Consider the following 24,624-nt stretch of genomic DNA (forward strand, 5'->3'; position numbering starts at 1 on the left):
TGGCGTAAAGTATAATTTAGGTGGTGTGGATGTGAAGGAGAAGAGCCACATAACCACTTAAGAAGTGCTCCCCATAGGTTCAAGTGGCGAGGTAAGCAGCAGTTGACTGCCTTATTTTTTTCGCAATCTTAGCTCCAGACGTCTCCCGGGACCCAGTGGAAGGGCGTCTCAGTGCTCAGAGTTTCTTAAATTTATATAGCAAGAAATATTTTTGTTTTTTCAATAAGAAAAATGGCAACTATTCTTATCTAGGTGGAAATAAGGACGATTAATATTTAAGTTTAATTAGTCTCTTCCGCATATTTGCATGTTGTTTGAATGTATCTTTAAATTTATATAAATCTAGTGACAAAATTAAAATGAAAATCAAATTTGTCTCATATATTTATTTAACTAAACAGTGATAATATATCACACGTAAATAAATATTCAGTCACACTCGAATATCTGCACAAAGTTCACTCATAACTTGTATTCGTGGAGATATTTTCCGATCATTCTTGCGGTTATATTTACTGAGGAGTACCATAACTGCCGGAGAGTCCAGAGGACTTGCCGCGGGCGGCGGCGGCGTCCTCTTCGGCAGCCTTAGCGATCTGGTCCAGCACGAACTGAGGGATTGGGTGGGGGAAGGCAGGAGCCACTGGCAGCAGGTCAGACTGGGGCTGGTAGCCGTTCTCGTCGGCGACGAACTTCACAACGACGTCAGTGCCATCAGGAGCAGTGTAGCTGTGGGAAAGATAACATGCATCCAGTAAAAATAACAGCTTTCCTACATAAGACGATAACAATGGAATCAGTTTGTTTAACAAATACTCACGAATATTGACCAGCCTTGGCTACGGCTCCTCCGGGGCCGCTGGGGGAGCCAGACTGGGATACCACGATGCCGTTGCCAGTCTCCACGTCCAGTTTGTAGGAGCCTTCATTCCCAGGTACAAAATCGTGCCTGATAATGGGCACCTCCTCGCTGGAGCCACCGTAGCGGGTAGGAGCCTGAGGGGCTGCGTACTGGGGGGCGGCGGCGGCCACGGCCACAACGACGGCGAGAATTACCTGTGTTCAATATCGGTCATTGGAATATGTCTGAAACCAAACTTTAATTTTTGAACAAATATTGTTTGACGTGTTCTGCTAAATATACTACACTATGTAACATAATTTATTTATAATATTAGCAAACTTTGCCTCTTTTATTAAACATTCAGGTAGTGACGTACGTTATTTGTATAAAAGTACCAGCAAAGAAAATATTTTATTCATGAAGTTTACATATCAAAACCGAATTATTGCTTCGAACAAAACATAATTTCTTATTTGTATATGAGTTCCAATAAATATTTTTCATATTTCACTTATCACTCATTTCTACATTTATTAATTCCCATCGACATAGCCATTTCCCCCCCGTCAGTACTCACGGTGTTCATGTTGGTGTGTGCTGCAGGCCACTGATGCACTGCCTCTCCCAGCCGCTGTATTTATAGCAGTCATGCAACCTGCAGACACTGTTGCCACATGCACTTCACAGGCCAACCTTCTGCGTCAGATACAATTAATTACATCATATTTCAAGTTCGCAAAAGAGTTTCTATATTTCTCTTTTTTTTTTTTTTTTAGCATGTGAGCGAATGTTTGGATTCGTTCATAGACGATGAGTCACAATAACGTGGCTGAAGATATAATGACCAAACCACAACATATCAGAAAATGAAGAAATGATCTTTCGGGCCTCCCTGGACCATTATCACACGACTTGATGATGGTCCAGGACGGACCGAAACGTTGTCGTTTCTTCGTTTTCTGATGTGTAGTTTAGTCATCTTGTACAAGTGTACATCCTTATGATACATGAACAGTGGAGGTAATAGGTAAGTTAAGTACAATGCATAACGCCACTAACATGCAGAGCATCTCGGACATAATGTAAAATAAATAGGGATAATAATTTACAAGCTAAATGGGTAACAATTACACCTAACTGAGAAAAGAAAACCTTTTGAATTGTGAAGAAAATTCAGAAAAATGATTGACAAATTTTCACATGGTATTTGGAGACTAAGGTTCTTACAAGAGTACAAAAATAGTAAGTATTTGTATAATTGAAAAGGGGATTCAATAGATATTATTATTTTTTTATTTAGACATTGTTCTTTTTAGTAACAGTGCAAATCCAGTAAATAATATTCATAACAGCATTAAACACAAGCTGACTTGGAGGATGAGAGGAAGTAAGTAGAGTTAATTTAGGTAGCTCTTGGTTTCTCTTTTAAAGTGGACGAAAGAAGTACAGTCTTTAATCGCATTAATCTACTAAGATATATAAACATTGAGTATATATTATTGAGTATATATTATATCAATATAAAAGATCATTTAATCCTAATAACTTACTTGCAACAGACAAATTAGTGAGACATCAAAGGTGTCGAGGTCTCTGAGGAGGTCAACTCAGGTATCATTCTGGCAGTATGAATTAATAATAAATATTAAGTTCCTTTCTAATAGACATAGTCAGTATAGTACTGTGTTGGATTCTACCCCCTTTTTTCCCAAACCCTTTCAAATTATTTACAGTTCTTACATTGGAGAAGTTCTTGTTTGCTAACTCGCTGACTCTTGTCAGTTATCATCAATGCCCCTCGTTCTGCTGTTCTTTATCTACTTTTTTGAAATCATAAAGATTGTTAGATTACATAATTAAATCACAAAATGTGATATATCTACGAGGAAGTCTTATGAACTGTGTGATGAGCTCCGGTTCAATCACATTTTCCTCTCAGCTCAGGAATGAGAGTTACTTTATAGTATTGATCCTTTTTAATTTTAATTTGAGCTGTTATAGATAGGGTTTCCATGCGGGGGCTGCGCACCCAAGAGTGAATCGCACAACAGTTGTACATGGTACCAGGAAAAATTCTTGATTACACGTCTAAAAATTGGGTTGGCGTGTCAATTGGTGACATCAATTAAAAAAATTCTTGATAAGGCCAATGAAGTTAAACTTATTATACTATTATATTTTATGAACTCTGGCAATAAAGATGAAGATATGTCTACTCACAGGTATTTCTCCTTTACTGATACGTGAATCTTTTTCCGCTACTTTCTGTACTAATGTGCGGATTTTCACACTGGCGTCTGTCGGCCCTGTTCTGTATTGATCTAGATTAAAATCCAATAGCAATTATTCTGAACAGTTTTAGAGTGCCAAGTTCAGTTTTTCCATAGAATGAAATTTTTCTCTTCGTTTAATTATTCTTCCTCGTTAGTTTTGGCTCCTCAGCCCATATTGACATTCAGGAAACAATTTCCAATCTAGGTTTTGTGTTTGTGTGTACATGTGTGCGTGAAACTATGTACATGTACTCACTTAGACGTGGTCATTAGCCCCACCTTTCCAACCACTGATCGATTAATGTAATAATTATTTTTCTGGTGGTCATATTTTATTTTCATTTTGTTTATTGAATTTACCTCAACAATCAAGTCATTCACCTCTTACGCCCATAACATTCTTACTGCATGTCTCCTGCTCATTTCGGACTCTTGTTTTCACGTTTCCACTAATTTTTCTATGCATCATTTTAAACATAACATTTTTCGAGTAGTTATGTATTAATAGATGTTTACATCTTTGTCTCTATACGTATGTATATATGCGCAAGTGCATATGTGTGTACATGTATGTTTGTGTGTACTACGTACCACCGTGTACGGGTCTGACCCTGTGTTTACGGGGAGGACTGTGAGTAGCCAGGCCGTGCCAGAGTCTGTGGCACTACGGGAGGTGCCATTACCGCACTCCAAATGTAGAGGAGAAAAACGTTGTCAGCAGGCCAGTGGCCCAGCAAAGGAGAGGGTATTGTTGCCTAAGAGTGATTGTCTCACCCCCCGGCAAGGTCGTTCTTCCGTATGTTCAGTCTCCGGTGGTGGGTGGGTCGTCGTGCAATATGCCACGCCTTAGGTACGTCTGTCTGTCTCTACTCACCTAGTTGTACTCACCTAGTTGTGCTTGCGGGGGTTGAGCTCTGGCTCTTTGGTACTGTCAATCAACTGCTGTACAGATTCCTGAGCATACTGGGCTCTATCATATCTACATTTGAAACTGTGCATAGAGTCAGCCTCTACCACATCACTGCCTAATGCATTCCATCTGCTAACTACTCTGACATTGAAAAAGTTCTTTCTAACGCCCCTGTGGCTCATTTGGGTACTCAGTTTCCACCTGTGTCCCCTTGTTCACGTATCACCCGTATTAAACAGTTTTCCTTTGTCTACCATGTAAATTCCTCTGAGAATTTTGTAGGTAGTGATCATGTCTCCCCTTTCTCTTCTGTCTTCCAGTGTCGAGAGGTGCATTTCCCACAGTCTTTCCTCGTAACTCATGCCTCTTAGTTCTGGGACTAGCCTAGTGGCATACCTCTGAACTTTTTCAAGCGTCGCCTTGTGCTTGATAAGGTATGGGCTCCATGCTGGGGAGGATTGGTCCAGAATTGGTCTTACATATGTGGTATATAAGGTTCTGAATGATTCCTTACACAGGTTCCTTACGGCAGTTCTGATGTTCGCCAGCGTCGCATACGCTGCAGATGTTATTCTTTTGATGTGAGCTTCAGGAGACAGGTTTGGTGTGATATCAACTCCCAGATCTTTCTCTCAGTCCGTTTCATGAAGGCCTATCTCCCCCATTCGGTATCCTGTGTCTGGCCTCCTGTTTCCATTGCCTAGTTTCATTACCTTACATTTACTCGGGTTGAACCTTAATAGCCATTTGTTGGACCATTCATTTAGTCTGTCTAGGTCATCTTGTAGCCTCATACTATCTTCCTCCGTCTTAATCCTCCTCATAATTTTTGCATCATCAGCAAACAATGAGAGGAATGATTCTATACCATCTGGAAGATCATGTACATATATAAGAAACAGTATGGGTTCAAGGACTGACCCCCTGGTGACATCTCGCTAATCTGAGACCTCGCCCCTCACAGTGACTCGCTGTCTTCTGATACTTAGGTACTTCCTTATCCAATGGAGTACTTTCCCTTTCACTCCTGCCTGCATCTCCAGCTTTCGCACTAATCTCTGGTGTGAAACTGTGTCAAAGGTTTTCTGGCAATCCAAAAATATGCAGTCTGCCCACCTCTCTCTTTTTTGCCTGATGCTTGTTGCCTGTTTGTAGAATCTGCCTGTCTGTCTGTCTGTCTGTCTGTCTGTCTGTCTGTCTGTCTGTCTGTCTGTCTGTCTGTCTGTCTGTCTGTCTGTCTGTCTGTCTGTCTGTCTGTCTGTCTGTCTGTCTCTCTCTCTCTCTCTCTCTCTCTCTCTCTCTCTCTCTCTCTCTCTCTCTCTCTCTCTCTCTCTCTCTCTCTCTCTCTCTCTCTCTCTCTCTCTCTCTCTCTCTCTCTCTCTCTCTCTCTCTCTCTCTCTCTCTCTCTCTCTCTCTCTCTCTCTCTCTCTCTCTCTCTCTCTCTTTCTCTTTCTCTCCAGTGATATATTTACTTTCTGAGGGTGGCTACTTTCATAACTCACAAAAGAGGATCACGAGTTCAATCTCCTGGTGAAATTGAAATAGTTAGGCACGTTTCCTTTCCTTTTACGACTCGTTGTTTCAAACAGGTGTAAATAGGTACTCTAGAGGTAGACAACTTCTGTTGGGCTGCTTCCTGGGGAAGGTCAGTAGTTCTACCTAAGGAAGGTGGGTGACCTCGAGATATATATATATATATATATATATATATATATATATATATATATATATATATATATATATATATATATATATAGATATATATATATATATATATATATATATATATATATATATATATATATATATATATATATATATATATATATATATATATATATAAACATAATATCCAGATAATCTGACCACCAAGCAACCACTAAACCTTAATTCATACAGCATTAGCCATTCTAAGCTGACCAAGCATTACTATCATAACTTGCCCTATCTCGAGTAACAAATCACACGTACTTATTCATGACATATAAACACCCCAGAGTGCTGGCAGCACACACAATAACAACAGCGGTAGCATGACGCATACAGGTGTCGAAATAGTGTGATTTGTTGACATTCTCAGCCCAATGCCTTATGACAAACTTGTTGACGTGCCATATTTATATACTTTCGTGCACTATGTATCATCATTTTATATGTATTATTGTGTCTAATTTGTTATCGTGCAATATGTATAATTGTGCAGTGTGTTTGCGTTCCAGGCTAATGTGTCTGTATTCACGACTTTGCTGTTCAACGGTAGTTTAATATCCTTATCTTATTGACATCTTGCACTCCCTGTGTTGCTGCCTTGGCCTCCATGTGTTGTTACCTTAGCCTCCATGTGTTGCTACCTTGGCCTCCATGTGTCACTACCTTGGTCTCCATGTGTTGCTACCTTGGCCTGCATGTGTCGCTACTTTGGCCTCTATGTGTTGCTACCTTGGCCTCCATGTGTCACTACCTTGGTCTCCATGTGTTGCTACCTTGGCCTGCATGTGTTGCTACCTTGGCATCCAAGTGTTGCTACCTTGGCCTCTATGTGTTGCTACCTTGGCCTGCATGTGTTGCTACCTTGGCCTGCATGTGTTGCTACCTTGGCCTGCATGTGTTGCTACCTTGGCCTGCATGTGTTGCTACCTTGGCCTGCATGTGTTGCTACCTTGGCCTGCATGTGTTGCTACCTTGGCCTGCATGTCTTGCTACCTTGGCCTCCATGTATTTAACGATATGTTGATGTGCTATTCCTATGTTAAATATGCAATTTAATTTTAATTTGTTATATTTTTGAAAACAGTTCATGGAAAGGTCAGTGTGAAGCATTAGTGGTGTATTTTCCACATTCCAAAAACATGGGAAAAAGTTATCACGTCAAAGGTTGGCTGACAAGTGTATGGAATTTCTTACGTTAAAAATCAGATTTGAAAAGTTAACTTTTTAAGTTGTAAGTTTTGAAAATTTTGCATTTTTTCTTAGTTTTGAAAACGTTTTGAAAACTTACATGATTTAAAATTATAATAGTTTTATTAACTCAGTTTCTTACGTCGAAGAATTGGTTGAACTTGTAAGGTTATCACGTCTTCTCCTGGGGCTGTGAGAGGCAATATGACTCGGCAAAGGTTGAGGCTGTGGGAACTGAGGTGAGCGCAGCCGCACGCTCTCCGTTCCAAAATATATAAATATATATATATATATATATATATATATATATATATATATATATATATATATATATATATATATATATATATATATATATATAAATATATATATATTGTCCTGGGGACCATTCAGGCTTGTTCGCATATATATATATATATATATATATATATATATATATATATATATATATATATATATATATATATATATATATATATATATATATATATATAAATATATATATATACATATATATATATATATTTGACCACAAGCGCTTTTCAAAAGCCAACATATAAAAAAGCAAATAACACATTAACCTTTAAAATATTAATTTCCCTTTTAGAGGTGATGTTTGTTAGAAACTGTCTTAGGATGGAAAAAAATGAAAACAAAGACGGCTTAAAGAAAATGTAGAACTAAAAAGTCCGCATCAGAATAATGAATGGGGGAAACATCACTATTGCAAGCAGCAGTTTTAAATATATCTGTATATTCATGTACCGCTGATACATACGATTTTGCTTTTAGTAAATAAAACAGAATTGCATTTACGTGCATACAGTTTAATTTTTGAAATAGAAATGATTAAACATCTTTGTTTTAATAAATACAACTTTAACAGATGACACATTAGGTGGATGACGCTTCATAATTTAAGAGTTATGTTTACTGTGGAACACCGTAGCTGGCAGAGGGACCCGACTTGCCGCGAGCGGCGGCAGCGTCTTCCTGAGCGGCGAAGGCGATCTGGTCCAGCACGAACTGGGGGATTGGGTGGGGGAACTCAGGAGCCACTGGCAGCAGGTCAGACTGGGGCTGGTAGCCGTTCTCGTCGGCGACGAACTTAACAACGACGGGAGTGCCGTCAGGAGCAGTGTAGCTGTGGGAAAGAAAATATATTGCCGCAACAAGGTAAATAAATAAATACTTCTATTTCATCTAAAGAAGAATATGACAGGAAAATGCCAACATGTATGTAGATATGTATACATATAATACTCACGAATACTGTCCGGTCTTGACCACAGCGCCCTCTGGGCCACTGGGAGCGCCAGCCTGGGATACAACGATGCCGTTGGCAGTCTCCACATCAAGCTTGTAAGCGCCGGCGTCCCCAGGTACAAAATCGTGCCTCAGAATGGCCACCTCTTCACTTGACTCTGAATAGCGAGTAGGTGCCTGAGGGGCGGCGTACTGGGGGGCGGCGCTGGCCACGGCCACAACGACGGCGAGGATAACCTGTGTGCGAGGATAATATATTTAATATACTTGAAAATGCCGGTACCAACCAAACAGATCAAAATATATATATTTCATCTTTGTTTAATTTTGACTTTTCAAAATTACTCTTGTAAACAATTAAGAGTACATATAATATTGCAACCCATCCTTCTGAAATGATAGTACTTATAGTAACTATTAATACTTATAGTAACTAACTATATAGGTTGAAAATGGCATGAAGTGATGGACCACCGGTAAACCACTTTTTGTGTTATTAATTAGGCCTATGATATCACGTATTTGGATAAGGATTGCTAGGAGACAAGGATTGTTAGATTAGGTCTTATGTGTATGTTATGTTTAAAAGTTTCGGTTTGTCCAAATTCAATAATTCAAAAGTCAACTTTCTGGTGGTCCATCATTATATATTTTTATTTTCACTAAATAACTATTATTAATACTCTCATTTTAGGAGGATGAGTTGTGATAGTGCATGTAATTATTTAAAATATAAATATATAATTGAATTATTTCTGGAGGAAAAATAAACATTTATCGTGATATATTTCTTGCTTCCTGGTGTATATACATTGATAATATATTTTAATCCTGAGCTATGTTCAACACTAAAGTACACTTGCTGGTAAGTCAATGAGGTATTGGGGTGACCTGAATGACCTTCCCGCGGTTGATAGGCCTCATGCCCAACACCAAACCATCTGAACACTCACAATCTTCATGTTGCCTGATGATGTTAGACCTGAATGTGATGCCGACGTCCTCTGCTGCCTATATATATACCACCATTTGGTCACTCAGTTGCCGGATAGGATTATTCTGTCAATTTGTAGTCCAGTTTCTACTTGACCCATAATTATCTGGCTGTGATTATTACTCAGCTTTTTATTACACATAATTGCAGTAGAATTTAAGCTAAACGAATATCTTTAACATTTATTACTGTTAGAGTTTTTTTTCTGTAGTAACATGGTGCATGTCCAAGTGAGCCAGGACTCGTTTAGAAGTTGACATTCTCTAAACGCCATATTCTTCAACCGGATGATACCAGTGAATATTATTTTGGCCAAGATATACACAAACCATGGAAATACATTTCCCAAGAACCATGTGCTTAGTGCTATTTGTCAATATATCTTTGTTTATTTGGACGATTTCATGTTGCTCCTTTTTTGGCAATGATAAAACCTAGCAAGAAGTAATTTTTCAGACAATTTTTGAATATAAATTTGCAAATCATATATTCAAGTTTGAGATTAGCAACAATTAAAATGTAAATTTTTTTGCAGACTGAGCGTTATTATTAGGGTGGAGTGTATAGATGTTGTTAACACACGAGTGTTGAAGTTATTTTCCATACAACTGAGATATTTGCCAGCCTGTGATCATAACTACTTGGTCACACACATGGAAACAGTTAACCCGTCATCAAAATAAGCAACATCTTATTGTAGTAGAAAATGTCTGCAATATTTATTTCTCACATCAGGTTAAACAATGTTTAACTATATCAAAATTGCAGGAAAACGTTTTATCCATCTGTAATGAAAAGTAGAAGAGGCTATTTAATTTAGTAAGTAAAAGTAATTACAGCTTGGCAGTTGTATTTCACTGAACATATAACGATATTCATAAAAGCTAATTTTATAAGAACTAAAAATATGTGTGACTTCAGTATTATTAGTATTGTTATAATTCAGAAATTCAGTTGGAACCATAAAAAGAATTCGAACCTGCACCCCGGGTACTCCCAACCACACGCCTTAAACCACTGAACCACGATGCGGTATAAGTAATGTAACCAGGGATTCAACTGAATCCTCTAGTAGGGTCTTCGAGGCATTAACCTGATAACAAATCCTAGGTGCAGGTTCGAATCCTCCTCATGGTTTCAACTGATTTTTACACTGATACATCACGTTAATATGATTTATTTGCTTATTTGAAACGAGCGTAGGGGGGTTAGGGAGTGGAGCTCCAATACCACACCAGAGTGAACGCGAGTAATGTGTGAAACCTTGATTTGGAGACATGTCGATGCCTTAGGATCCTTAGAGGAATCAGTTGAATCCCAGGTTAGGTTACTTAGCGCGTATCGTGGTCCAGTGGTTTTAGGCGTGTGCTTGGGTGTATCCAGGGTGCAGGTTCGAATCCTCCCTCATGGCTCCAACTGATTTCCTCATTAATGCATCATGTTAATGTGATTTCCTTGTGCATTTATAATATTAATTTAATATTATTATTATTCGTTTGAATGGTGTATGTTAAACTGTTATTTATATTAATTTTAATATTGAAAAGATGTTAATGCTAGAAAAAGTACTGTAAATAATGATGATAATTATACAAGAATAACAAGTATTATTATACCTTAAATTTGTTAGAAAATTACTGATGCTTCCAATAGTATTTAAAAAGTGGCAAGAACTTAGCCAAGCCTTCCCAAATAACAGACACACACAAATAACAGTGTGTGTGTGAGAGAGAGAGTAGATAGATAAATGCAATGCCAGCATGCGTACGCAGGCGTAAAAAAATTAAATACATGTGTTAAATAAAAAAAACTGTCATAGCATGTGAGTTATCACATTGAAGCCAGTACCCATTATAATTGAAGGGTAGTATAAACCTGCTCTATTTAGTGGGGCAAATGTAAGCCACACACCTGTTGAACAAGGTGGTCGTTGTTGCTCAAGAGTGACCGTATCCCCCCTGGGGAAGGTCGCCATGATCGGCGGCTCGGTGAAGGTGTGTCTGCTCTAGTTCGAGCAGACATCTTGAGACATCTTGCGCTCCTTCTCGCATCCTAAGTCTGTTGTTTATATTCTCACGCTTCCTTAAAGCTGCTGGTTGGGTCTCTTACCAGCTGTGGGTCCCTTACACATTTATCTTTGCGTATGAGTTCTGTGTACTATTCTGACTTGTCTTGTATTGGTGTTGAAGTCCTCTGAAGAGAGTGTGAAGAAGAGGGTCAAGTGGATTTGAAGGTGTTAAATATTGGCCCACTAGGCCAACCTTGTGCAGTCTTGTGATTAGTTTGGCCTTGCGGCTGCATTGGATCCTCGTGTGGGTTCGTGTACAAAATAATAAAAATAGTTTTCCACGCACAAAAACTTGGTAAGTTAATTTTTCTTTCCTTTTCGTGGATGGTACTCAACAATAAATGTAAAACCCTTAGTGCCCTTGTTCATTTTGCTCTTATTTTAAGACGAGGAAAATTTTGAAACATCACTAAGTCTTGGCAGTTAATTTTTTCCCTTTTAATGTTGTTTCATATACGTTAAATATTCGATTAAATACCTCCAATCCATATGAAAATGACCTTGTCTTGAAGACTGTCTACGTATATTTTAGGTTTTATAATTATACATGCATCATGTAAATGCTTTTGTTACAACTTTCATCTTTTTATGTCGGTCTTAGAAAGAGTAGCAGAACCAAGAGCGTGAGCTTCATTAATATTATCTAGTCCCTGTACGACCAGAGACATATTTGAGCTTATGTGGGGATGAGTCTATAAGAAAATGCTCACATTGTTCATACACACTTGCATAAATATATAACTGATCACTCATATACACACACGCGTATGTATATACGCGTGAAATATATGTTTATTTCTTAGTGATTTATACACTAATGAATTGTCCTCCTAATAGAATTTCGCCTTTTGACGTATACTCTACCTAAGGCCAAAAATTGTACTAGAAAATGGTAACGGCTCGTGAAATTGACATATTCTTTAGATTTTGTTTTGGATCCTCTGGTCAGTGCTTTTTCCGCCGGCTTGAGCCGGCGGAAAAACAAATGGGCAGTTTCCTTCGCCTGATGCTCCTGTTACCTAGCAGTAAATATGTACCTGGGAGTTAGACAGCTGCTACGGGCTGCTTCCTAGGTGTGTGTGTGTGTGTGTGTGTGTGTGTGTGAAGAAAAAAAATAGTTAGTAGTTAGTAACAGTTGACTGATTGACAGTTGAGAAGCGGCGCTAACAGATGGAATGCATTAGGCAGTGATGTGGTGGAGGCTGACTCCATAGACAGTTTCAAATGTAGATATGATAGAGTCCAGTAGGCTTAGGAATCTTTACACCAGTTGATTGACAGTTGAAAGGCGGGACCAAAGATCCAGAGCTCAACCCCCGCAAACACAACTAGGTGAGTACGTGTACATACATACATATATATATATATATATATATATATATATATATATATATATATATATATATATATATATATATATATATATATATATATATATATATATATATATGTCGTACCTAGTAGCCAGAACGCACTTCTCAGCCTACTATGCAAGGCCCAATTTGCCTAATAAGCCAAGTTTTTATGAATTATTTGTTTTTCGACTACCTAACCTACCTAACCTAACCTAACCTAACTTTTTCGGCTACCTAACCTAACTTTTTCGGCTACCTAACCTAACCTAACCTATAGAGATAGGTTAGGTTAGGTTAGGTAGGGTTGGTTAGGTTCGGTCATATATCTACATTAATTTCAACTCCAATAAAAAAAAAATTGACCTCATACATAATGAAATGGGTAGTTTTATCATTTCATAAGAAAAAAATTGAGAAAATATATTAATTCAGGAAAACTTGGCTAATTAGGCAAATCGGGCCTTGCATAGTAGGCTGAGAAGTGCGTTCTGGCTACTAGGTACGACATATATATATATATATATATATATATATATATATATATATATATATATATATATATATATGTCGTACCTAGTAGCCAGAACGCACTTATCAGCCTACTATGCAAGGCCCGATTTGCCTAATAAGCCAAGTTTTCATGAATTAATTGCTTTTCGACTACCTAACCAACCTAACCTAACCTAACCTAACTTTTTCGGCTACCTAACCTAACCTAACCTATAAAGATAGGTTAGGTTAGGTTAGGTAGGGTTGGTTAGGTTCGGTCATATATCTATGTTAATTTTAACTCCAATAAAAAAAAATTGACCTCTTTCATAATGAAATGGGTTGCTTTATCATTTCATAAGAAAAAAATTAGAGAAAATATATTAATTCATGAAAACTTGGCTTATTAGGCAAATCGGGCCTTGCATTGTAGGCTGAAAAGTGAGTTCTGGCTACTAGGTACGACATATATATATATATATATATATATATATATATATATGTCGTACCTAATAGCCAGAACGCACTTCTATGCCTACTATTCAAGGCCCGATTTGCCTAATAAGCCAAGTTTTCATGAATTAATTGTTTTTCGACAACCTAACCTACCTAACCTAACCTAACCTACCTTTTTCGGCTACCTAACCTAAACTTACCTATAAAGATAGGTTAGGTTAGGTTAGGTAGGGTTGGTTAGGTTCGGTCATATATCTACGTTATTTTTAACTCCAATAAAAAAAAATTGACCTCATACATAATGAAATGGGTAGCTTTATCATTTCATAAGAAAAAAATTAGAGAAAATATATTAATTCATGAAAACTTGGCTTATTAGGCAAATCGGGCCTTGAATAGTAGGCATAGAAGTGCGTTCTGGCTATTAGGTACGACATATATATATATATATATATATATATATATATATATATATATATATATATATATATATATGTATATATATATATATATATATATATATATATATATATATATATATATATATATATATATATATATATATATATATATATATATATAGCAAATTTTGAAACCAGTTTTCATGACCAAAAGGATTAATTCAAAGACTATATAGATTCGATCAAATTCAATAACACAAATACACAAACACATATTCAAAGATTTATCAATTATCAACACCTGATACAAGAATATGACCTCTGAAGGTCACCACCTTCATGATTTAATGGACCTGACTCTCATCGCTGGGGCAAAAACATAATCACACACTTGGCATCACTGCCTGAGAAACTGGAGCACATATTGGCGGCCGGCAACTGTTTACTCAAATGACTGTATATATACGGAGGTCCAGGGAGGTGCCAGCATCACAGTTCGGCAGTGTCAGACAACATGAAGTTTGTGAGTGTCTGCTGGACTATTTTCAATAATTTCATAATTAAATCTATAGTATGTAGATTTTGAACATCTTTGAACAATTCTGGTTTTCACGTACAGATTATTTTCGCCGTCGTTGTGGCCGTGGCCAGCGCCGCCCCCCAGTACGCCGCCCCTCAGGCACCTACCCGCTATGCAGAGTCAAGTGAAGAGGTGGCCATTCTGAGGCACGATTTTGTACCTGGGGACGCCGGCGCCTACAAGCTTGATGTGGAGACTGCCAACGGCATCGTTGTATCCCAAGCTGGCGCTCCCAGTGGCCCAGAGGGTGCTGTGGTCAAGAGCGGACAATATTCGTAAGTATTATAACGCAGACATTTGGAAAAATAAAATATAAAGTCATTGTCCTTGATAATACAAACGTGTGATGCTGGAGAGTGAAAAATTACTTCCTCTCCACAGCTACACTGCTCCTGACGGCACTCCCGTCCTTGTGAAGTTCGTCGCCGACGAGAACGGCTACCAGCCTCAGTCTGACCTGCTGCCAGTGGCTCCTGAGTTCCCCCACCCAATTCCCCAGTTCGTGCTGGACCAGATCGCCTTCGCTGCTGCAGAAGACGCTGCCGCCGCCCGCGGCAAGTCCTCTGGTCCCTCCGCCAGCTACGGCCCTCCTCAGTAAACAACTGCAAGCATTGATGCATCGTCTTGCATCATTTATCTTATATCTGCTGCAATCCAGTGATTTCATCATTATTTATTATGTTTGTTTTATATATACATAAACATATCACAATAAAAATATCAAATAATATGTTTTCGTATTAAGAATCCCCCTGAGAGATTGTGAAATCATGCCTTAGAGGGAAGAAATAGGTCTAAGACAGGATTGTTTCTTTTGAGTATAACATTTCGTGAATATATAGTATGATCTGTTATTAGTTGTTTATGGAAAGTTAATGTGATATTTTACCAGTGAAAATTACAAAGAAGTATACTTTAATTTCGATAACTAGATTATTGATGTACAGATTTTAATAGTTTCTAAACTTTTAATTTTGATATATTTGTACATAAATTTTGCAACCTGTCTTCAGGCCAGGCTCGGTCACTTCTACTGACGTATTCATCAATTTTAACTATCGTATTTATATTTTGAATTTTCTTAATTATTAGAAGCCATTTATACATAATAGAATATACTGAATAGTAAGACTTAACTTAGATTAGGTAGATAGGTTCTGTTTACAATTACTGGATGAAGCATTTACTGAGATCAGTATAATTATCGGGAAGAAACGCTAAGCCTTACCTCCCTTGTAACTAGTTGTACTCAGTTGTACATGCTATATACGTCAGTCTGGCAACCTTCAAGAATCTTGTGTTCAGGTTCCAAATATAATTGTGCTCTGTCATATCTAGATTCGAAGAAGAGACGGCGTCTGCCTTTCTCAATTCATTTCTTGTATTTCATTTGGTCAATATACTAACACAAGAAGAATTCTTTGTATGTGTTTGTTGTACTAATGGGTAAATTATTTAAGCCTGTGTCTCCTTGTTCGCTTACAACCCATGCGAAAAAGTTTGTAATTGTGTGCCCTGTCAATTCCTTTAGAGTATCCATTTGGGTACAGTTTTTCATCAAATTCTGGCACATGCACGGGGCTTGCTGGGTTCTCAAATGTGATAAAGGTTGCAGGAATCCAGAAGCATAGATCACTAAGAACTATAAATGATCCAACCAGGATTCGAACCCATGACGTCCAGGATCACACCCGAACGTTCACAGTACGTGACCACAGTATCACTGATCGTCTTGAATCCTGGTTGAGTCATTTAGAGTTCTTTGTATGGCTTCCGCGTTCCTGCAGCCTTTGTTACATTTGTAGACTGAGCGCGGCCCGTGTATGTGTCGTAATTTGATGATAAACTGTACCGAAACTGATCCAAGAGTGTCGTCGGGGGTTGATAAGTCGTGAAGCTAAGTTGTTACACAAACTATGTAACAACGTTCTCGGATGTTTATTATTTTTCTAATTATCAATTATTCTGGATCTCCCTAAAAATGGCTACCCCGCCTCTCTCAGCTGTACTGTGAGGTAGATAGGTAATGTAGATGCATATGTGTAGTCCCTCACAATCTGGGCGTTTGTGACTGTTGTCAGGTCTGCACAACTGAGGTTCCCTTTGTGCTGAATACCCAGTTGTAACTAAACTTCTCTTGATGATGTCACTGACTGCTTCATGTTTAGCAATCTTTCCCTGTGATTTACGGCAGATGAAACCGTGGCGCCGTATTGATCTGCCGACGCATAGCTGCATATACACCGCTGTTGGGTGGAGATAGTGGAGGCAAGACGTTGGGCATCACCAATACTTAGGACCCGAGCGGAATTATAGATAGCCAACAGGAAGTCCCCAGCATGGAGGATCATGCACAGCTAGGGGTCGTGCTTTGTCCTTCCCTGAAGCTGCCTCCAACATGGCTCTGACAATGTTCTCCACGATGGGGATATCCCATTTTGCCTGTTTGCAGTCGTTTGGAAAAGTTATTCGCAGTTGAGTGTTGACAAGAGTGTCCCACTGGACAGGTCCTTCAGTGAATTTGGGATCATGAATCCCAATGGAGTCTCTTAGGTACTCTGATAAGATATCATTCAACAATTCTCCGGTAGCACTGATAGAGGATAAGAATACAGGCAATGCTATCTGAGTTGCCTTGGGTACCCCTATACCCCAGAGTCTAACTGGGATCGTTGCTTTGTCGCATTGGTCAACTCTTAGGAAGAGGTTTAACATTATATGGCTATTGATTTTAGGAGTTTTTCATATTCTGTTAATTATAGACTGTCAAAGGAGCGAACACACTTTACAAAATAGGTAAGCCTGGGCAAAGCCAGGCACCTTGTGAGGAGGTACAAAGCATCGTGGGCTCTCAAAGCCCCCTATTCTATTTTACATCCTCCTCAGGTCGTTTAGCCTTTCTTCGAGGATTATATCAATGGCACTCGAGCCTAGCAGCACACTATTGGAAAGAGTAATCACTGGGAATCTTGGCAAAACGATTCTTACTGCATCTATGACTGGTTGGCTAGATGAGATAATTTCACTCTGATTTCGGGTGAGTCCTCACTCCTCTCCCTTAGATTTCATTAGCTGTAGATCCCTTAAAAGGGATTCCTGTGCCCCTGCCAGGGTGCCATCGTCTAGGAATCCGATGTTGAGTTCCCTGGTCAATCTGCTTGTGACCTCTTTAGCAGCCATGCAAAAAAGGCAAGGGGCATGTGGGTCTCAATACTGGACACCATCTGCGTAAGCAATTTCATGTTTCCCAAACAACAATATCGATTCCCTACTGTAACCTGCTGAAACGAAGGGAAGTTTGTTCGAACAGCTTCCAGTACTACCTCTCTTTTTACCTGGTTGAAAGAAGAATGCTCCTAAGAAGAAGGGTTTAATTATATCTTAAATTGACGTATTATGTCAACACACATGTTTCATATATATATATATATATATATATATATATATATATATATATATATATATATATATATATATATATATATATATATATATATTGTGACGGTAACGCGTTGGTGTTCGGCTGTTTAAGGCTAGGGGTATGGCCTCGTCACATAGTTATAAAAAAAATAGAAAAACTGGAACTTCGTCTGTGGTAAGGTAAGGAGAAGACACACAAAACACAAGTAAAACTTTAACAATGAAATTTTAATGACGTTAAATAAATCAAAACATGAAAATAATGCACAAACAAATTCTTATAATAAAATCAATGAATCAAAATAATAAGAATTCTTAAATGACAAAATGAAAAGTTACGTTAAGGCAAAATAACAAGAAGTGCAATACAACAGTAAGTGGGAGGTGCTGGAATATTGGCTTAAAGCCACCACCTCTCTCAGTACACTCTAGAGTCTAGCTGGGAGGTGTGCTGGCTACGAAAGCACGGAACATTCTGAGGACTGATGTTGGGGCGACCCCAGACATCAGGTAGTATTGGGGGGCGAGTGCAGGTGCAGCCAGACCGGCGACCAATCAGCGGAGCCGTAGCGATCAACGGGTAGTTTGGTGATTTGGGTCCGAACAGGTGGCTGGTTGCATACGTTTCTGCTCACCCTGGCAAGCCTTGCTGGTGCTGGTGTTGTTGTCGTTGTTGGACATTTCTTCCATAGTCTTTTTATATAATTGTGAAGACGTAATTTTGGAGGGAAGAGCAGGCTCAATCTCTTGAAGGAGATTATCGTCACAACTCTCCCCCGAAGCCTGCGGTTCTGGAAGAAGTACGTCGTTATGTGGTGGAGTAATGGATGGAGTTGCTTCTACTTCATAAACTCTGGAGAGATCATGGGCTAAGATGTTGTCAGACTCTTGGTATAGCGTGTCTCCAGGTTGAATTTCTGCAGGTAGCAAGCCCATAGTAGAAGACGTTGAGATGAGAAGTGGGCGTGCTGCAGGAGGTGTAGGGTGGTGTGGTCCGTATTGATGGTGGACCGAGCACTTTTCAGGTGTGGAGTGAAGTGCTGAAGCTTCAGGATGAGGAAGAGTAGCTCCTTGCCAATTATTCCGTAGATCCTTGTAGCAGTAGTCGCTGACAGGTGTATTCTTCTCGCCTCGTTGCTGCATCACGACACCACCCACGTCGGTACCATTGGCGTCGACATGGAGGATGAAGGGCTTATCTGACGAGGTGAGAGTGGAATTAGAAGAGGGCATAGGAGCACGATTATTATCCTGAAAGCATTTGGGAAGATCATTAAGGATTTTGGAATTAGAAAGCGCCGACTCCTTGTCAGTGCTTTCGGGAGAAGAAGCCGGGATGGTCTCACTGTGGATGTAGGGTTCTGTGAATGTGGAATAGTTAATCAAGACAGTGGGAGGAGTACCATTATATTGCTTCAGGAGGTTGACGTGGCACAGCTGGGTCTTCCGCCGCCTATCAGGAGTCTCTATCACATAATTATTATTATTCCTGCACTCTTTGACGCAGTAGGGTCCTGAAAATCTGTTTTGTAAAGGTGAACCTGGGATAGGGAAATAAGCAAGGACGAAGTCTCCCGGCTTGAATTTTCTTACTTTGCTGGTCTGGTCGTAATGAGTCTTCATTCTCACCTGGGCTTTCAATAGATTATCATGAGCAAAGCGGTGGACTCTCTCTAGAATGTGTTGAAGGTTTTGAAGAAACTGGGGCACATTCTGATGCTCACTGAAGGTGGCATCTCTGAGAGAGTCTTTGAAAGCCTTAAGGGGAGTACGGCACTTACGGCCGTAGAGCATCTCATAAGGAGATACTCCTAGGGACTCATTGGGGAGACTTCTGAAAATACACATTATTAGGTCAATCTGCTTATCCCAATCCTTTGAGGTTTCACTACAAAACTTTTTCAAGAGTGCTTTGATGGTCTGATGACTACGTTCAAGAGAACCCTGTGAAGCAGGATGATAGGGGCTGGACAATACCTGTTTGATGTTGAACTCCTCCAGTGTCCTTTTGAAGAGATCACTGGTGAAGTTGGTGCCACAGTCACTTTGAATCTCCCTGGGAAATCCGTATTGAGTGAAGATCTTCAGTAGATGTTTGATAACCGTAGCAGCCGTGATGTTCTTCACTGGAACTGCTATGGGAAATCTGGTGGTAGGACACAGGATGGTTAGGATGTAGGCGTTACCTGAACTGGTCCGAGGTAAAGGACCAACACAGTCTATTATGAGTCTGTGGAAAGGTTCCGCAGGCACCTGTATGGGAATCAGTGGTGCTCTGGGAATGGAGACGTTCGGTTTGCCTGCCATCTGACATGTATGACACTGTTTTACGTACTGTTTGACGTTGTTTACCATACCTGGCCAGTAGTAGTCTTGACGAATCCCATGGTAAGTCTTGTTGAAGCCGTAGTGGGAGAATGATCCGTGGGCCAGGTGTAGAATAGTGGGCCGCAGGCTGGTGGGAATCACAAGTTGTTCGGTGTTGGCCCAATCGTCCTCCTCCTTCAGTTTACTGGGTCTATATCGGCGGTAGAGCAAGTCGTTCTCTAGGAAGAACCCAGGAATACTGTCGGGTTGAGTCTCAGCCTGGAAAAACAATGGTGTTAAAGTAAGATCTTCCCTCTGCAACTTACGGAACTCCAACTTGGTCAGATGCGGGGGTAGTTTCTGAGGGTCTTGAGGGACAGCGGTAGCAGTAGAGTCAGCTGGCTGTGGACGTGCGGCTTGTGCACGGGTGGTCACGAGAACCGGAGGAGAAACTTCATCACTCTCTTGAACCTCTGCTGGAACATACTCAAGAATAGGGTTACTTGGCACAGAGTTACACACCTGGGGTTTGTCCATGACGATCAGGTTGGTTGGTTGCAGGTCTTCTGCCAAGTCGTTGCCTAGGAGAAGTTGCACTCCAGGCATGGGAAAAGGCTTTTCCCTGACGGCGACTTGGACTTCCCCGTTCACGTAGGGACAATCCAGGTGGACTCTGGCGAGAGGGTATGGAGTAGTAGCAGTGAGGTCAGTGATGAAGACCGTTTCCCCGGTGTAGACTATGTTGGGCACAGCCGACTTCAAGATGATCGATTGTAGAGCCGCTGTGTCCCTCAAGATCTTCAATTTGAAACGTCCCTCCGGATTTGAACCGTTGGCAGAGACAGTTCCAGTATACAGGTGGTTACTGAAAAGAGAAAGATCATTAACATCAACACCAACATTCATCACAGGCTTACCGGACTTAGGAGGAGTTGGTTTGGGTCGTTGTTGGTCAGTGGTTCCCTTGTATTGAGACTTACCACACTTGTCTATGGTATGTCCATAGAGTCTACAATATTTGCAGTACAGTTGTGAACCAGCTTGATCGGGGCTCACCTTCTCGTAACTGTACCACGACTTCTTACTGGAGGATGGTTCAGGTGTCAGCCGGTGGATGAGGCTGTAAGTGTCAGCCGACTTAGCACACTTCAGGTAGTCGGTTTCTTCTTTATCTGCTAAGTAGAGGCGGACAGGAGGCGGCACACGTCTCAAGAATTCTTCAACAAGCATCAGGTTGACGAGTTCTGTAAAAGTAGAGACATGTGCTGCTTCCAGCCATTTCATGAAATACCTCCGTTTCGTGTTAGCAAACTCAAGGAAGGTAGTGGTACTTGCCTTCAGGTGGTCACGGAATTTCCTTCTATAACTTTCAGTAGAGAGGAGGTAGGCGTCCAACACTGCTTGTTTCAGAGTGTAGTAGTCATTCTCAGACGCCAAAGTACTGAGTGTGACTGCAGCTCTACCTGTAAGATGGACTCTGAGAAGTGTGGCCCATTGGTCGACAGGCCAACTGAGTTGATTAGCAAGGGTTTCAAAGGTGGTAAAGAACACATCAACTTCTGCTTCTACAAAGGATGGCATTAACTTACTTGCATGTGATATATTAAAACTGACGGGAAGATTGGCAGTAGCTTGTTGGCGTTGAGTGAAGTGTGAAGTTTCCAAGGCGATTTCACGTTGACGACACTCTAGAGCCAGAGTTGCTTGTTGCTTGTCATGTTCGCGTTGTATTTCCAACTCGCGTTGTTTTGTTTCAAGCTGTACTCTCTCACGTTCATGGAGCAAGGCGACCTCACGTTCGTGTTCTTCTCTCCTCAAAGCAGCTTCGCGTTCTTGTTCGTCTCTCCTCAAAGCGGCTTCGCGTTCGTGTTCTTCCCTTCGTATGGCAGCTGCTTCTCTTTGCTGCTCACGTTCAATCTTGGCCAGCTCTAGTTTAAGTTTCATCGTAGCCAAGTCAGTTTTCTCTGCAATATAGTAAGTTTCATGAGTTTCAGAGTCTATCTTACCTTGCTCTAAATAGTAATCCAGCAACAGGTTGTGTAGGTCATTTTTGTTGGCTTGGTAGGGAACTTCTAGTTGATACTCATGTGCAAGAGTTTGTAGTTCAGTCCTCTTGGCACGACTCAAAGTCCCTATTTCACCTGCTGGATTTGCACGGAAAGTTTGGAGACGAAACATGGTGAAATTAGCAAATAAAGGTACACGAATGTTCAATAATGAAATGTCAGAAACAGGACAACGTGGCAACTGGTACCTATCCTGTGTGATCTTTAACAATTAACGTTAAGTGAAAGATATTAAATGATTAAATTAAATCAAGGGCGCAGGAAATCTTGTACCCGGTACTCATGTAAGAGAATAAGGGCAAGAAAATCCTACTAACAAATGAAACAAAGTTTCGAAAACAAATGAAACAGTTAAATGCTTCAAAAGTAAAATTGGTAGTCCAAGGATGTAGGCATACCTTGCCAAGTCTCTATAGGACATAAAGCAAGTTTTTCCCACTGAATTTAATATGATACTTACAGAATTAGCGAACTTTTGTGCTCTGAAAAAATAAGCTAATTCCCTACCGTTGTATGTATCATCATCTCTGACTGACGTGTAGGGGTGCGAGGTGTCAACTGGTGACGAGAACTGCTGCTGAGGTCCCAATTCAGCAACTAAAGTTCGAGCTAGAGGAACTATGGTCCTCTTTGTCCTCCTACAGTCAGATTGCAGAAGATTGGGTACTCTTGACCCGGGGCAGACCACAGTACCAGGGTACCAATATGATGATCTGTCAGAATGAGAAATATTCAAGGGACATAGATGGTAAATACGAGTAATAACAAGGAGGGAGAGATGACCAATTAAGAGTATGACTGAGGCCTACAGTCACCACGTAATCCAAAGTTGTCTCACCTTCACTATATGTTACTCTCGTAATGCACAATACACCGCACCTTATAAAAAATGAAATTGAATGAAAAATAGTAAAGCTACGTTAACAGAGTTAAATACGCTTACCATAAATTACCACTTGGCACCAGTACCTGAGTGAAGATCCCGGACAGGCCCCCATAAAACTTGTGACGGTAACGCGTTGGTGTTCGGCTGTTTAAGGCTAGGGGTATGGCCTCGTCACATAGTTATAAAAAAAATAGAAAAACTGGAACTTCGTCTGTGGTAAGGTAAGGAGAAGACACACAAAACACAAGTAAAACTTTAACAATGAAATTTTAATGACGTTAAATAAATCAAAACATGAAAATAATGCACAAACAAATTCTTATAATAAAATCAATGAATCAAAATAATAAGAATTCTTAAATGACAAAATGAAAAGTTACGTTAAGGCAAAATAACAAGAAGTGCAATACAACAGTAAGTGGGAGGTGCTGGAATATTGGCTTAAAGCCACCACCTCTCTCAGTACACTCTAGAGTCTAGCTGGGAGGTGTGCTGGCTACGAAAGCACGGAACATTCTGAGGACTGATGTTGGGGCGACCCCAGACATCAGGTAGTATTGGGGGGCGAGTGCAGGTGCAGCCAGACCGGCGACCAATCAGCGGAGCCGTAGCGATCAACGGGTAGTTTGGTGATTTGGGTCCGAACAGGTGGCTGGTTGCATACGTTTCTGCTCACCCTGGCAAGCCTTGCTGGTGCTGGTGTTGTTGTCGTTGTTGGACATTTCTTCCATAGTCTTTTTATATAATTGTGAAGACGTAATTTTGGAGGGAAGAGCAGGCTCAATCTCTTGAAGGAGATTATCGTCACAATATATATATATATATATATATATACAGTATGACAATGTCAGCTCACGAGGGAAGAATTAAAACAGGAATTTATATATAAATATATATAAAGTCGACCAACTCAGAACTCTACTGAATTTACTGGGAGATTCCGGAAGCCTCGAACCGGAGCAATATCATTGGTTTTACAGTCGACCCGACCACACTCTGGCATTAGGTACTTGCGTTCACATTCTTACGCTCTATATTTAATGCGGGGCTTAAGCCCAAACCGGAGCCCAATCCCCTGGTTGGGCACCAGTTCGTGCCCTCCAGAACTTCCCAGTGAATTCAGGAGAGTTCTGGGAGCGTCGAATTTTGAACCACTGTGACCTAGTCGATTGAGGCAGGTGTCTGGGAATCACCATAACGCGAGTTCAAGTCCCTCGAATGCCTCAAAATTATTGTCATTGACATATCACTCTTTGTGATTTCATTGCGATCTGATGTGGGACGTAATATGTGAACGCCATTACTGTAGGTTAGAGTGTGGTCGGGTTGACAATAAATCCTTGGCTAGGCTTTACAGACGAAAAATATACTTATATATTTGTAAAAACATATAAATATATATGATATATAA

The 24,624-nt window shown here is 40.1% G+C and overlaps 3 protein-coding genes across 3 annotated transcripts; 1 reads left to right on the top strand and 2 right to left on the bottom strand.

The window, feature by feature from the left end:
* Positions 1-268: 268 nt before the first annotated feature.
* LOC138369383 (cuticle protein CP14.6-like) lies at positions 269-1,476 on the bottom strand. The gene is made up of 3 exons (XM_069332625.1): positions 1,422-1,476; positions 821-1,056; positions 269-729 (listed from the first exon to the last, which is right to left on the bottom strand). Exons 1-3 carry the CDS (start codon positions 1,428-1,430, stop codon positions 513-515), a joined length of 462 nt encoding a protein of 153 aa, XP_069188726.1. The 5' UTR covers positions 1,431-1,476; the 3' UTR covers positions 269-512.
* A 6,255-nt stretch (positions 1,477-7,731) lies between these two features.
* On the bottom strand, positions 7,732-9,175 carry LOC123754938 (cuticle protein CP14.6-like). Its single transcript, XM_045737281.2, has 3 exons — positions 9,145-9,175; positions 8,193-8,428; positions 7,732-8,069 (listed from the first exon to the last, which is right to left on the bottom strand). Exons 1-3 carry the CDS (start codon positions 9,151-9,153, stop codon positions 7,856-7,858), a joined length of 459 nt encoding a protein of 152 aa, XP_045593237.1. The 5' UTR covers positions 9,154-9,175; the 3' UTR covers positions 7,732-7,855.
* Positions 9,176-14,448: 5,273 nt separating this feature from the next.
* On the top strand, positions 14,449-15,264 carry LOC138369384 (cuticle protein CP14.6-like). The gene is made up of 3 exons (XM_069332627.1): positions 14,449-14,477; positions 14,574-14,809; positions 14,916-15,264. The coding sequence occupies exons 1-3, from the start codon at positions 14,469-14,471 to the stop codon at positions 15,130-15,132; spliced, it is 462 nt and encodes a 153-aa protein (XP_069188728.1). The 5' UTR covers positions 14,449-14,468; the 3' UTR covers positions 15,133-15,264.
* The last annotated feature ends 9,360 nt before the right edge of the window (positions 15,265-24,624 follow it).

The sequence above is a fragment of the Procambarus clarkii genome, chromosome 28 (genome assembly GCF_040958095.1).
Source record: "Procambarus clarkii isolate CNS0578487 chromosome 28, FALCON_Pclarkii_2.0, whole genome shotgun sequence".
Classification (NCBI taxonomy): domain Eukaryota; kingdom Metazoa; phylum Arthropoda; class Malacostraca; order Decapoda; family Cambaridae; genus Procambarus; species Procambarus clarkii.

Excerpts from the sequence above, each read along its gene's own strand:
- LOC138369384 (XM_069332627.1), top strand. Across the intron at positions 14,810-14,915 it reads GTCAAGAGCGGACAATATTC|CTACACTGCTCCTGACGGCA; the intron begins GTAAGTATTATA and ends TCCTCTCCACAG.
- LOC123754938 (XM_045737281.2), bottom strand. Across the intron at positions 8,070-8,192 it reads GTCAAGACCGGACAGTATTC|CTACACTGCTCCTGACGGCA; the intron begins GTGAGTATTATA and ends TCTTTCCCACAG.
- LOC138369383 (XM_069332625.1), bottom strand. Across the intron at positions 730-820 it reads GCCAAGGCTGGTCAATATTC|CTACACTGCTCCTGATGGCA; the intron begins GTGAGTATTTGT and ends TCTTTCCCACAG.